The sequence below is a fragment of the Arachis hypogaea genome, chromosome 14 (genome assembly GCF_003086295.3).
Source record: "Arachis hypogaea cultivar Tifrunner chromosome 14, arahy.Tifrunner.gnm2.J5K5, whole genome shotgun sequence".
In the NCBI taxonomy this organism is placed as follows: domain Eukaryota; kingdom Viridiplantae; phylum Streptophyta; class Magnoliopsida; order Fabales; family Fabaceae; genus Arachis; species Arachis hypogaea.
This window is the reverse complement of record NC_092049.1, coordinates 5,236,483-5,251,239: the sequence shown is the minus strand read 5'-3', so window position 1 is coordinate 5,251,239 and position 14,757 is coordinate 5,236,483. Positions and strand designations below refer to the sequence as shown.

Sequence of the window (14,757 nt, the reverse complement as noted above, 5' to 3'; positions counted from 1 at the left end):
TTTTTGTTTCTTTTCCAGCACTCATTAATATAAGAGAAATCTGACTATATAGAAATGAACAAAGCAATGACGTATTCAGTGACGCTCTTGTTTAGTTAAGAAAAATCTTACTGTATAGAAATGGCTTTTATATAGTGCCTCTCATTCCCTGTTCCATTAATTAGCCTCATCATTAATTGTTTAGCATAGTTTAAAGTAGAGATGTCAAGTCCTCAGTGTTTTGAGAATCCACCAAACCTGAACTCAGGTGTCCATGGCTCAGGGAATATCCAAGAACTTGGTGGTGTTAAATCCTATGTCACTGGTCCCCATGATTCCAAGTTGGCACTTATACTAATCTCTGATGTATTTGGTAATAACATCTTCAATTTCTTATCCTTTTAACTTGTTTTCTAGTTTAGACTAATTGTCAAGTGTGTCATTATTTACATATATATGAAATTGTTTCAGGATATGAAGCACCAAATCTAAGGTAATTGAAAGTTTTCAGTACCATGATTTTTATTTGATCAAGCAGATGACTAAAGAATAGAATTGTAAGCTTCTAACTTAGTTGCAAGGAATGAACAAGTTTTGTCCAACAAGGATCTTAGCTTTTATGGTTTGGCCTTTATCAAATTTGCATGCTTCTTATGGAACTAACTAGTTGCAATTAGCTTTGAGTTTGACATTCTTTCACTGATAAAGGAAACTCGCCGACAAAATGGCAGCAGCCGGATTCTTGGTGGTTGTTCCTGATCTTCTGTATGGAGACTACTTTGATCTTGAAAATCCTCAGTTCGACCGAGCTGCATGGCTACGAGCTCATGGGACGGTTAGTCTCCTACTCACACGCGTGCAATGTTGTTTTTCGAGTTAAATCTCAATTTGCCCCCAGAATGACCCCCCTCCCCCCCCCCAAATTTCGTTAGCCCCAAAATCCCTAAATTTGCAATTGTGGCTCCAACTTGGCCTTGCGATCATCTCCGTTACTAGAATCCTGATTTGATGCAATTGCATGACACGGTGGACACCACTTAAACCACGACGCATTGGTTTTGCGCGCAAACCCTTTGGAAACCACGTCGTTCTTTCCACTACGACGATCATAAGTTGCCAAACATCAAGAAAACCCTTACACTACGTGGTTTCCAAAGAGTTTGGGCGTGAAACCAATGCGTCGTGGTTTAAGTGGTGTCCACCATGTCACGCAATTGCGCTAAATCAGTATTCCCGTGACGGAGATGATAGCAGGGGCACACTGGAGCCACAATTATAAATTTGGGGGTTCTAATTGGGCCAACGAAATTTTGGGAATCATTCTGAGCATTAGACCAAATTTTAGGGGGCAAATTGAGATTTAACTCGTTGTTTTTCTCATTTGTATCGAACTCTAGAGTTTTAAATTATAAAAGTTCTGATATCATGTTATAATACTACTTAGCTCAAAAGTTTAAATTGATTGAAAAAGCTATACGAATGATTCTATATATATAAATCTGTCACTTGATATATAATGTTTAACTATTACAACTTGCTTATGAAAATATTCAATCTTACTATCTTTTCCTCATAGGATAAGGGATGTGAGGATGCCAAACCTTTATTTTCTGCTCTAAAGAGTAAAGGTGTTACAGCCATAGGAGCTGCAGGCTTCTGCTGGGGAGGTGACACATTTTCACTCTTTATCAATTAACACAATAAATACTTTGTTAGTCTCTTAACAAGAGATCTTGAGTTAAAAACTTTAAAAATAGGAAAAATTAAGACTTAATAAGAAGGGATTTGGATTTTGGAATAGAGTATAACTATAGCTTTAATTTGTTACAGGGGTGGTGGTTGTGAAATTGGCAAATTCCAGTGACATTGACATGCAGGCTGCAGTTATTTTGCATCCTGGTCCAATCCCAGATGATGAATACAGTGGTAAACTAAACTTAATTATATTATTTCTATCTTAAACAAATATTCATGGTGACAAACTTCTTCATTCATTTTCAGAGATCAAGGTTCCTGTAGCTCTATTGATGGCTGAAAATGACAATTGTTATACACCAGAGAAAGCAAAGCAAATTGGTGAGATGTTGTCTGCAAAACCAGAGGTGAGAATTTTAATTTAATTTCTTAGAAAACTCTCTCTCAATGAGAAAATGAATTGTGTGAATATTGATTAAACAGTTAGAGAGCTTTGTGAAGATATACCCGGGTGTGTCTCATGGATGGACAGTGAAGTACAAAGTTGATGATGAAGGAGCTGTGAAGAGTGCTGAAGAGGCACACCATGACATGTTGAATTGGTTTATCCACCATGTCAAGTGAAGATATTAAAACAAGAAATCAATTGGGATTGAGGAGAGAGTCTTGGATTTTTTCTACTTAGAGTGGTGATCAATCATTAGAATAAAGAATAATGCTGTGGGATTAGCTTTATAATATGTTACTATTGTATATGTAATTTCTTGAACAAAATAATTTTCAACAGAAGAATGTTTGCTACCAAACCATTGTTTTTGGGCATGGATGCATGCAACAAATTTTTTTTTCAACTAAACTAAGTGTATATCAAATTAGTTATATATATAGAATATATTTTAAAAATTTAAAGTATAAAATATATATTAAAAATATTTAAAATAATATATATATATATAAAATTAATTTGATGACGAATATTTAATGTGTACATAATATTTTTATGAGTAAAGTATGGTTTTTGTCCCCAACGTTTGGGGTAAGTTTCAAAGTTGTCCCTAACGTTTCAATCGTCCTATTTAAGTCCCTAACGTTTCAAAATTGACTCAATGTTGTCTTACCGTTAGGGATCCGTTAACATAATTGACAGCTGGACACAATTGAGACGATTTTAAAACGTTAGGGACTTAACTAGGCCGAAAACGTTAGGGACAATAACGATGCATAAAAATAAATTTTAATTTAATTTTATCTTTCAATAATATCAATTTTAAGTGTAATTTACTTAGATGTGATTAAAAAATAATTAAATACTATGTATAGTAAAAAATTGATATTATTGAAGAATAAAATAAAAATTTATTTCTATGTATCGTTTTTGTCCCAAACGTTTCGTCCTAATTAAGTCCCTAACGTTTCAAAATCATCTCAATTTTGTCCCACCGTCAATTCTGTTAACGGATCCCTAACGGTAGGACAACATTGAGTCAATTTTAAAACGTTTGGGACAATTTTAAAACTTATCCCAAACGGATAAAAATAATATTTTACTCTATTTTTATTTTGCCTCTCTTATAGCATGCAACATAAATTGATAATTTTACAAGCACAAAGAAATAATCCTCATAATTATATTTTTATAAAAGGACACGTTTGGGACAATTTTAAAACTTATCCCAAACGGATAAAAATAATATTTTACTCTATTTTTATTTTGCCTCTCTTATAGCATGCAACATAAATTGATAATTTTACAAGCACAAAGAAATAATCCTCATAATTATATTTTTATAAAAGGACCTAGTATTTTATTCATGTAGTGTCTTTTCGGTTGATATGTTATAGTTTTTCATAGGGGTGTGCATGGCCCGGCCCGACCCGAAGACCCGGCCCGGTCCCGAATAATTTAGGGGCTAATTTGATGTGATTTCATCGGGTCTAGGGCCGGGTATGGGTCTCAAAAGTAGACCCGGTCATTATTTCGGGTCGGGTCCGGGCCATAGCTCGGGTCACCCGAAATCAGCCCGGTGGCCCGGTCATCATACACAATTAATATTTTGTGTTATTAGTGATGGATGATGGCTATTATTATGTGAAATTTAAGTATTGTAAACCTTAATATTTGTGTTATTAGTCATTATATATAAGACTATAAGTTAATGTTTTATGCTTAAAATGCATAAGACTTTAGACTAATGCATAATTTTGTGTTATTTGTATTGATTTAAATATTTGGTGTTATTAGGCAATATTAGTATTGATTATGGTTATACTTTAATTTTAGAGAAGAGTTACTTCTTATTATATTTTTCTAAGTGAATTTTACCATGTCAAATAATGGTTGGAGTCTTGGAAATTTGGATATTTTTACATGCTAACTTACAAGAAGGTATCAAGGTAATATAATGTTAACGGCCCGGTTTTCACCCGGTTTTTATCCGGTATAATCGTGGCCCGAAAGTGTATAGGTTTCATCGGGTCTAGGGTCGGGTTCGGGTCTAACAAATAGACCCGGTATATATTTCGGACCGGGTATGGGTCACATCAAACCCGGTTTCACCCGGCCCATGCACACCCCTAGTTTTTCATCTATAATTGTGAATTTGTGATTAAATTTTTTTGAAAGACATTACTCGAATATTAAAAAATAATATATAAAATTGTTAAATAAAAACTAAGATTCACCCATATTGTCAAATAAAAGAATAAGGCGCTCAAATGGCATAGTCTCCCCATACTCAATTAAGAGGTTGCGGGTTCGAGTCTCCTATCTTTGGTAAAAAAAATAAAAATAAAAAATAAAAAAAAAATTTGGTTTAATTATTCTAGTCACCAAAAAAAAAAAAAGAATAAGGCTTTTCGGGAAAAAGAATTTTAATTTTAAAAATAAACGAACAGATGTATTTATTTCATCTTTCCATTTAGAAATAAAAACAAAATTTGGAATAAATTAAAAAATATTTGAATTTTAAAATAAAAATAAAATAACAGAAAGGCCCATTAGGGTTGAAGCCCAAGAAGGCCCAAAACGTGTGATGCTTCTTAAAAACCCTACGCAGAGTCCCATGCTCGTTTTTATACTCCGACTCTCCTAATTTTCGTTTCCTTCTTCTGCACCCGGCGCCGTTTCTGAGGTTTCAGTTTTGCCTTGGTAAGATCTCTCTTCCTCTTCATGATCCGTGTTATGCTTACAAGTATTGAATCTCGTTCTACGTTTTCTTATATTAATTTAATTTCACTTGTTATTTTATAGCCTATGATGCTAAGAAGGACGTAGAAGCCATTTATGGCGTTCGATTGTTTTTGTCACTCTTTGCGTGTTGTTTTTTATGTTGCATTTAGCTGATTTGAGGATACGCTATTATAAAAACCCCGCCTTTGATTTGAATCTTAGCTCTCTATTTTTTTTTAAAAATTTGTTATATAATAATCATGTTGATACATATACATGTTTGGTTTCGTGATTTATGATGCTTATAGTCTTACTGAGCTGATTAAAGAGCTAGTGTGACATATCTTGTGATAAGGGATTAGTTACCATTAAGATGGAACTTACAGACTTAGATTGTTATGTAATATTGGACTGTGCAATTTCAAACCTTTTCCTGTGAATGTTGCTTTCTTTTTTCAATTTTAAATTTGGCTTTTGGTCTGCACAACCTTGGTTTGTGTCAATATGGTTAATTTTTTTTATGAAATTGTTAACAGCGACAATGGTGAGGGTTAGTGTCTTGAATGATGCTCTCAAGAGCATGTACAATGCCGAGAAGCGAGGGAAGCGCCAGGTCATGATTAGGCCATCATCAAAAGTGATTATTAAGTTCCTTTTGGTGATGCAGAAGCATGGTATTTCCCAATCTTCTTTACCTCCTTACTTTACCTCTTACTGACCACTATTGGATTCTTAAGTTTGTTTTATTTTATTTTTTATCTTGATTTGTTATACTTTTATGCCTGCTAGGGTACATTGGCGAGTTTGAGTATGTTGATGACCACAGGGCTGGAAAAATTGTGGTTGAATTGAATGGAAGACTGAACAAATGTGGGGTTATCAGTCCCCGTTTTGATGTTGGTGTCAAAGAGATTGAAAGCTGGACTGCTAGGCTGCTCCCTTCAAGACAGGTCCGCTTTTGAGCTTTGTTTAATCTGTTTTTGTTTACTTGACATCTTGCTGTCCTTTGGTATTGTTAACAAAACATGTGAGATGAAATTAGAGCCTTTAAGACTTGTAGAGTTGGATCCAAGTTGCTTCTGTTTTACAAAATTTAAATTCACTATGAGATAAGACAATCATGTGTTTTCACCTAACAACTTAAGTATTTTGGGTTAGATTCATGAAAGTTTTAGAAGTTAATTTGTGAAAAATATTCACAACTATTGAGTTCAATTTTGCATTATTGTGATTGTGAATATTTTTTGTTCAAAATGTTGCTTAATATACATACATTATACAGATGAAGCATTGGCACTTTAGAAATCATCCCATATTTGTAAATCTTTATTCACTACCCTTAAGTTGGTTACTTAGGATGAACCTTGAATATAGGTATATGGACAAAACCAATTTTCTTTTTCCATAGCGATGAAAGCCTCTAGCTTGAGATACTTATCCCTTTATAGTTTTGCGATGTAATACAATTTTGTCGTAAAATGCTTATGTCAACTAATTAAAAATTTCCCTAGATATACTTTGATAACGTGTTTTGTATTGTTGCTCCTAACCGTCTGTTGTTTACAAAAATGTTGCAGTTTGGGTACATTGTGTTGACTACCTCTGCCGGCATCATGGATCATGAAGAGGCAAGGAGAAAGAATGCTGGTGGTAAAGTGCTGGGTTTCTTTTACTAGGCTAGTTTATTTTTGCAAATTGCACTTATTTCAGTTTTTAAGACTCACATGCTAAATGGAAGATATGCTAGTCCTGTGTTAATGCCAAGTATATCATAGCAGGAGCTATTTTTCTTATGTGCTTTTGGTTTTGTTTAAACAGAAAACAATTTTGCTGCTTTATTTAATCAGATTTTATTATATTATTAAGGCTTATTACCTGGAATATCTGCCAAGATATATTTCTGAATGATGTGTTAAAAGGAGTGTACTTCATTACCATATTACATGATTAATATTAATACACAATTTCTGTATTTTTTTTCTAAAAATAAATGGCCATTGATTTGAGCTCCAATATTTGTTCAATTCTGAGAATATAACGTGCAAGGTGCAAGATTTTTAAGATTTCAAATAATCTGAGACAAACTCATGAACAGAAATGGTCAAATGGAGGTAAAGAAAATAATTGTTTCTTATTTATTAAGAGGAAAATGATAATAAAGAAATGTCACATGTTCAGTCACGACGTATACGTGATCAATTGTGTTTTGAGGTACATGTGGTTCCAACATTGTGGTTTGGACTTTGAAGCAACATCATCAAACAACACCACATTTTTTCTTCCTTTTCCAAAATTGTGGACTTCACTAAGAGATGGAGATAGATCTGTTCTCCAACTTTGGAAATTCGAACTAAAGACATTTCATTTTTCTGAAGCATGAAAGCAAAGGGGACAGGTAAGGTAGCTTGAGTGCTTGGCTGAAAAGAGGTTTGGGAATTTATGGAAGTCATCATCATAAGCGGAAAATAATAGTGCAACGGAATTTATGCATCATGATCCTGTCTTGTGGCCTGTGGGAACTTTCATAAGCGTGTATGGCTCTATAAAAAGTTAAAATCACAGGGATCTTGTTTGGCATGATTTAAATAGTTTAATTTTGATAAATTGATAGTATAAAAAAAATGCAACAAATGGAATATTATACAACCACCTCATAAAATTTATAAAAAACATTATTGGTCAAATTTTCAGGAGATGTAGTTGGGATAAAGAATGGTGTATATATTGATAGATATGGATGAATAGTGCAATGTGATTTAGTCACGGATATATAAGTCTAGGTGATAACAATATGATAAAATATTTGCATGGATAATAACCTGTAATCTCTGAAATAAAAGTCAATAAAAATTGGCACACTTTTAATGGTGTCTTTATTACAATAATAGTTCAAGATCAGAGTTAGACGGTTGAGTGATAAACTTGGTTGAGTTGATAGCAGCTAGCATGCATAAACAAAAACATGAGAATTTTGAGAAGAGACCTAAATGCAATTGACAATCACTTCGGAACTCTATGCCACTTGGATCAATCAAAAGGTCATTAGTAGCATTTGATTTTGAAAAATAGAATAAAAGAAGATATAGAAAATAAAATATAAAAAATAGAGATATAAGAATTAATGTTTTATATTTTATTTAATAGTGAATTGAATATAAAAGAATAAATAATAAAAAATTATTTTTTTATAAAAAATTTAAAATAAAAAATATAATTATTAAAATTTGATATGATAATAAAAATAAAAAATAAATTGTGTTTTTATTTAATATTTTTTATATAATATTTTTATTTATGTTTCATTTATTAAACATAATTTTATATTTTTATGTTGAAAAATTATAGTGTACAGATGCTATAATACAGATATTTTCATTAGAATAACCCAGTGATGACAGATGTCCATATGCAATGTAAAGAGGAGTGCAAAACGGTGTCTGGAGAAGCTTCCACGGAGCCGACATGCTCATGCTGGAATGGTGATGGCTCCGTTTGGAAAGATGGAGCTGCACATGCTTTTGCAGGTATTGGGTCTGGATAGAATGAATTTCATAGGAGGCCTTGGACGACGGTGGGCCGTGGGGTATTATGGTTTAAAAGGATAGCTTAAAAGCGTAATGCAAGAATAAATAATTTAAGAATATATGACCCAAATAAAAAAAATATATATATATATATATATATATATATATATATATATATATATATATATATATATATATATGTGCCCAAAAAAATATAGATTAGAATAAGATTTGGAAAGAAGAAAAAATTTGGTCAACACTCAAAACTTACTTGCAGCCTAGACTTGGGTCAGATGGCAACTTTGTTTGTCTCACTTGGAGCTGCACCGAATCCAAATCTTCATGGAAGAATATAGAACCATACTAATAAAGTAATAATAGAGGTGGGCGTGTAAGTTAGTGTGTGTTGTGTAAGACAAAAAAAAAATTACTTTACTTAGCAATAACTAGTTGTTTTGTGGTATACTCGTTATAAATTATTTTTGTATCATTTAAAAAATAACGCCTGAATAGGCACTGTAGTGTTAATAATAAATGTATAATTCATACAGTATCGGCAAAATATTGAGATAAAAAATTTTGAAGTTAATACAGTTTAAATATAGTTTAGATGTGTTGATTCTATTTATTTATTAGAAACTTGACTAAATAATATAGTTCAAGAATCAAATATGTAAATATACTGACGTTAACATTTTTTATTATTTTCGTATGTTATATTTGCCCCAAAATCTAAATTTTTCTGAGTCCGTCGCTGGTTGACGCTATAATTACTGAATGAATGCTGAATAAGACTAGTTTGGAGTATTTCGGTGTAGGTTTGGTTGACTTCTGACTATTATTGTTAATTAAAAGAAGGCAATAGGAAGGGTCACTTTGATTATTGTAGTTGTGGGTACACCTCCGAAGTGGATATAGTGTTGGTGATGTGTAGAATGTAAAATCAGAAAGCAGTTGATCGTTAGGGTATTCCGAATTTGTAGCGAAAATTTTAAAGAGCTATTCGAATCGGTCTGAAGGAAGAAGAACGTTTTCGATATAGTAGAAGTTACGAAAGAATGGAAGATGTAATGATGAGACAAAATCAAGGTTAGATTTATGAATAATGCATCTGAAAGCAAATTAATACACAATATATCTCCAAAATTTTATTCTAGCAAACAAATCAGTTCACAGTTTATTTTTTGGTGGAGTAATTACCCAAATTAGTCTCTAAAAATTTTAATAGTGGACATTTTAGTCTCCAAAAAAATTAATACACAGATCAATTTTCAACATTTTTCTCTATCAGACATAACAGCCTTCCATCTATTTTCCGATGTAACTCATTAAATTCTTTAAGTATTTATTAGAAAAAAAAATATTAGTAGATATTATAATATTAGTAGATATTTGTTCATTCCATAACAATCCCAAAGTAAATAATGCGCCATCGGTCATCCCTAAAGTCCCATCGTTGTAATGGATCCCATGACAAAAGCAATGAGCCCTCGAAACACCCTTCTAGAAATCCTTGAGCTTATTTCAAGCGGAAGTATGTTCTTCTCAGTATTTACAGTTCTCACCAACCTATCATCCTCTTCGACTAAATCACCAAAGTAGTTCCTGAGATTGACGCCGTGCACTAAAATTATCCCTAATATTCCAATTGCACCAAATACATCCCTTATATTGAAATAAATTGTACCATATTAATTTCTGACACATTTTCCGTTAATGATGCGCTGACGTGGACTTTTAGTGACACATATCACCTCATGGTTTAGCCACGTGTAATGGTATGATGATGTGTCAGTCAACGACACGTGGCATGCTGACGTGGATGGTTATGCCACGTGTCACAATGCTATTTTGCCACATGTCACAATTTTATTTGTCTACATGTCATCCACTATGTCATCATTACATATGTACCAAATTGGTCCCTTACTTTGCATCAAATTACTCATTTTAGTCCCTAAAATTGAATGTCTTGCACAAAATTAGTCCCATCATGAGTTTGTTCTTTTTTTTTTATAAATTCAAAATTTTTAATATTTTTGAATACACTAATTTTAGTTTTATCTTTTTCACAAGTTATTCAAATACAAGTACTTTTATAAAATGTTTTTAAAATTTTAGTGTTAATTATACATTTTTTTCACAATATTATATTAAAAGAATTATATGAGATATTGATATTGATTTAGTAAAGAGTGTAAGTTAAGAGAGAAAATACTCAGTTTGGTCCCTGATGTTACACTCGAGTCTCAATTTAGTTTTTGATGTTTCAATTGCCTCAATTTAGTCCCTAAACTTTTCAAATTTTAATCATGTTAGTCCCTAAGGTGGTTTCCGTCACATAGTCATTACTGGAAAGATAATGTGTACAATAGAATGCCATGCTAGACGTCTAACGGATATATTACGTGGCGTTTGAAACTTTTGCATCAATTTAGTCCCTAACAACTATTTAAATCCCTAATCCCTAATTCTATTTGAAACTCCGATGCTTCTTCTTTGATTCTTACTCCTCTTTTGAGAGATCTGTTTATGAAATTCATGTTGGGTAGTAGCAGTAAATCCGCTGGGAGTTCCAGCAACCAACGCTCTAATGGAGGTTGGAGAACCACTCGAAGCAGAGAAGAGCGATTTCCAGAGTGGTGTGGGTGTAGGTGTAGACCCATTATGAGATGGTCAGAAACAGATACAAATCCAAGGTGACTTTTTTTTGGATGTCTAAATTACAATGTAAGTGCAAAATTATTCTTAACTTTTTCTAAAATTTGTAGTATCTGATTCTTTCTCCATCTCCATTGAATCTGTTTACAGAGTGTTGGTAAGAGGTGATGTGGGTTGTTTATTTGGACTAATGAATTCCATAAAGAAGAAGAAGCAAGAGGCAGAGTGGTACCGAAAAATGAAAATAATGAAGAATGGAGGATGAACTTTGTTTGGAAGATTGGAAGCTTGGAATTTGATGTTAGGACTTTGAAATTGGTAGTGACTTTGTTGGTTGCAATAATTTTGCTTGTAGTTGCTATGCTATTATGGAAATGGTGAAGATTGACCTGATGTTTTTTTGGTAAAAAGCCAAATTTGATGGTTTAGATTCAAATTACAGGAATATTTTGAAAAAAAAATTAATGTATATTGTTGTATCTATTTTTGTATTAAGTCTCAATGAATGAAAATTGCACCTGTGTTAATATGAATTAAACAACACAAATAAAATATAACAATTTCAAACAAGAAATATCATCCAATTCCTTTATAATTCATTAATAGAACATTCACATTAATATTGAATTCAAACACAACTAAAAGGTTTAGTGTGATGCAACACACAAACAAAACAAAGTTATCCAAAAGGAACAATTCCAAGTATAACTAACCAAAAGCCATCAATTTAGAGATATGCAAACTTAGAGAAATAAGATAACTAATCCAAAAGTATAATGCCTTATTACATATAAAGCTCCCAAACACATAATAATTAACAACTCAATTCTTTTTTCTCGGAGGTTTGAATTCGAGAGTTGGGACAAATTTCATGAAACTAGCTAGTCGCGTGGCTGTCCCTGAAGATGCACCTTGCATTGGATCAACTGGTACATTAGTTTGTGGTAGGGTACTAGATGGTCAGGACACCATTCTTTTGGTTGCAAGCTTTGGGGGTCTTGCATTATGTTACACTACATTAGTCTCCATCTATAAAAAGTGGGAAGTTAGTAAAATTTGAACAAAAAATAAATTGACATAGTGGTTAAATTTAAGGAATAATTTAAAATATACCATTACCTGTAGAGAGTCTTCATTCTGAGACATAATTGGTTGGCTTATGCCAAGCTCAACCTCAGCCTGACCTTCATGCTGAACTTCTTGGTGTTGAATTAGAGGTGGATTGTCATTAGGTGCACCAACTTGAGATGGTACATTAGCAGGTGAAACAACATGGGCAGGGTTCACAACTGGAGCAGCAGTGGTAGGAACAGCAGGGTTGGAATTACCGCCTTTAGTAGCAGCAGCCGCAGCTGCTATAGCAGCTGCCACTTCTTCAGCCTTTTCTTTTTGGACAATTTCTCTTGGTGTGACCTTTTTTCCCACAATAGCATCAGATCCTCCCAAAAAGTAATTATCATCTTCACCGGAATCAGACTCTCCCACCACTAAACCATCATACTCTAACAAAATCTTTCTCTTTTCTTTACTCAGATGGCCTTGTGAAGCATGCTTTGATTTAAATTCTTTTGTTTTAACAGCTGAAATCTTCAATGAATCTTCATCTTTCCTTGAACTTTCCTCACCCCAGGCTTATAAAGGCTATCTTCCACGCTATCCAATGAAAAATAAACAAACAACACGCATATACGATCAATAGTTAAATCTTCTAGATCAATTACTTTATGTTACAAGATGCAAGAAGCAATTGACTTAATTAACTTGGCTACATATACAGATTAACACTTTGATGAAATTGCACCTCTCTTCTAAATAAAACAGAGGAAGAATCAAATGTAACATATTACATATGACAATCTGATTCCATTCTTTTATTTCTTAATCCATTGATTATCAAACAAACACACTAATGTCAAAATCCTAATCCAAAAAAACTCCCCTAAAATACTCACAATCAAATTAATGGTACAAAAACAGAGAATGTTCAAATATCTAACTAATAAGCTAAGAAATTAAATGATAGTCACTGAAAACATAAACCCTAACAGAGAATATGCACAAAAATTAACATATACTAACATGCAAAGCAAAATGCATAAAAAAGAAAAAGAAGGAAAACTAAAAGTGAAGCAAAAAAACAAAGCATCATCATAGGTATAGAAGTTTTTTTCTTTACTATTTTTCTTACCTCAAACTTAGTCAACGCATTTAAAGAGAAGACAGCCGGTGCAATGTGAAGTGGTTGAAGAGAAAAGAATCGCAACTTCAACGAATCTGATAAGTCAGACTCGCAACAGCGCCATTGAAGAGGGGGGAAAGAAGAAGAATAATAATCCTATTATGGAGAGAATATGGTGTAGTGGTTGTTTAACTAAAACGTTTGCCATCTCTTTAGCCTATACGACGTCGTTTTAGTGGAGTCCAGCGTGGCATTCTATTGTATACGTCATCTTTCCAGTAATAACTCTGTGACGGAAACCATCGTAGGAACTAATATGATTAAAATTTGAAAAGTTCAGGAATTAAATTGAGGCAATTGAAACATCAATGACTAAATTGAGGCTCGAGTATAACTTCAGGGACCAAATTGAGTATTTTTTCAAGTTAAGAGTATAATAATATTTTTTAATACAAACTTTTTATTTAACACCTTAATAAATATTTTAAGAATACTTGATAAGACACTTGTTAACTAATATAAATTCGTTATTCCCATTTGTATTAAGAATATTCGATTCCCATATAATTGACTTCTTACTAAATTAATAAGATAGATTTATAGTATACTGTCAATTATGATAATTTATTTTATCTATAACTTAGCAAGGCGGCCTTTTCATATATTATACTATTAATTAATATAAGCATTTATTGTAACCATGGCTTGAATAGTATTAAAACATATACAAATAAATACAAGGGGTAATAATAAAATTTTGGATTTAGCTAACATGTGCTCTAATGATACAAGTTAAAATTATTAATTAAAAAATTTATTATAAAAAATTATATAATAAAAAATATAATTAAAATTAGTGTATCAAAAAATATTGAGAATTTTAAATTTACAAAAAAAATTGAGAACAAACTGACGAATGGACTAATTTGATGCATGACATTCAATTTCAGGGACTAAAATGAGTCATTTGATGCAAAGTAAGGGGAGTAACTTGGTGCATATGTAATGATGACATAGTGGATGACACACGGACAAATAACATTGTGACACGTGGTATATCCATCTACATCAGTGCGTCGTTAACGGGTAACGGGTTAGGGACTAATATGGTGCAATTTTTCCAATCTCAGAGACGTAATTGGTGCAATTGGAATCCCAGAGACGATGTTGATGCACGGCGTCAATCTCAAAGACCACTTTGGGGATTTACGCCACCCTCTTCCTTTATTAACCACCCAATTCGTCTTAATTTCCCTCACTCAATTTCGTCCCCATTAAATTTCCCAAATAACTTATGATGACCCGACCCGAAATTCACCCCCCAGCCCATGCTCATTCAAACCGCAGGCAAGTTGTATCATGTAAAATACTTTACTTGTGGAGCCCAACAACAAAAAACAACCCATTTACTATCATTACCAAACAACCCATTTGTCCCAACGCGCATTTCGGCCTAATATAGACTCAACCAAAATAGATTCTGTCTAATTTTTCAGCTGTGACTTGGCTCAAATCAGACTCCTAACACGTTTATGTTACTAAATGAGGCT

General features: G+C 32.8%; 2 protein-coding genes across 2 annotated transcripts; both read left to right on the top strand.

Annotated features, from left to right (window-relative positions):
• The first annotated feature begins 9 nt into the window (after positions 1-9).
• LOC112741144 (endo-1,3;1,4-beta-D-glucanase) lies at positions 10-2,480 on the top strand. Its single transcript, XM_025790001.2, has 7 exons — positions 10-352; positions 451-472; positions 688-814; positions 1,556-1,646; positions 1,810-1,905; positions 1,981-2,081; positions 2,158-2,480. The coding sequence occupies exons 1-7, from the start codon at positions 202-204 to the stop codon at positions 2,296-2,298; spliced, it is 729 nt and encodes a 242-aa protein (XP_025645786.1). The 5' UTR covers positions 10-201; the 3' UTR covers positions 2,299-2,480.
• A 1,679-nt stretch (positions 2,481-4,159) lies between these two features.
• Positions 4,160-6,724, top strand: LOC112741143 (small ribosomal subunit protein uS8z/uS8w). Its single transcript, XM_025790000.2, has 4 exons — positions 4,160-4,822; positions 5,380-5,517; positions 5,633-5,793; positions 6,421-6,724. The coding sequence occupies exons 2-4, from the start codon at positions 5,385-5,387 to the stop codon at positions 6,517-6,519; spliced, it is 393 nt and encodes a 130-aa protein (XP_025645785.1). The 5' UTR covers positions 4,160-4,822; positions 5,380-5,384; the 3' UTR covers positions 6,520-6,724.
• Positions 6,725-14,757: the final 8,033 nt, after the last annotated feature.

Bases quoted from the DNA above. Each gene is read 5' to 3' on its own strand.
- LOC112741144 (XM_025790001.2), top strand. From the start codon at position 202: ATGTCAAGTCCTCAGTGTTTTGAGAATCCACCAAACCTGAACTCAGGT. The intron at 1,647-1,809 runs GTGACACATTTT...AATTTGTTACAG, and splicing joins TGCAGGCTTCTGCTGGGGAG to GGGTGGTGGTTGTGAAATTG. The intron at 2,082-2,157 runs GTGAGAATTTTA...TTGATTAAACAG, and splicing joins TGTTGTCTGCAAAACCAGAG to TTAGAGAGCTTTGTGAAGAT.
- LOC112741143 (XM_025790000.2), top strand. From the start codon at position 5,385: ATGGTGAGGGTTAGTGTCTTGAATGATGCTCTCAAGAGCATGTACAAT. The intron at 5,518-5,632 runs GTATTTCCCAAT...TATGCCTGCTAG, and splicing joins TTTGGTGATGCAGAAGCATG to GGTACATTGGCGAGTTTGAG. The intron at 5,794-6,420 runs GTCCGCTTTTGA...AAAATGTTGCAG, and splicing joins GGCTGCTCCCTTCAAGACAG to TTTGGGTACATTGTGTTGAC.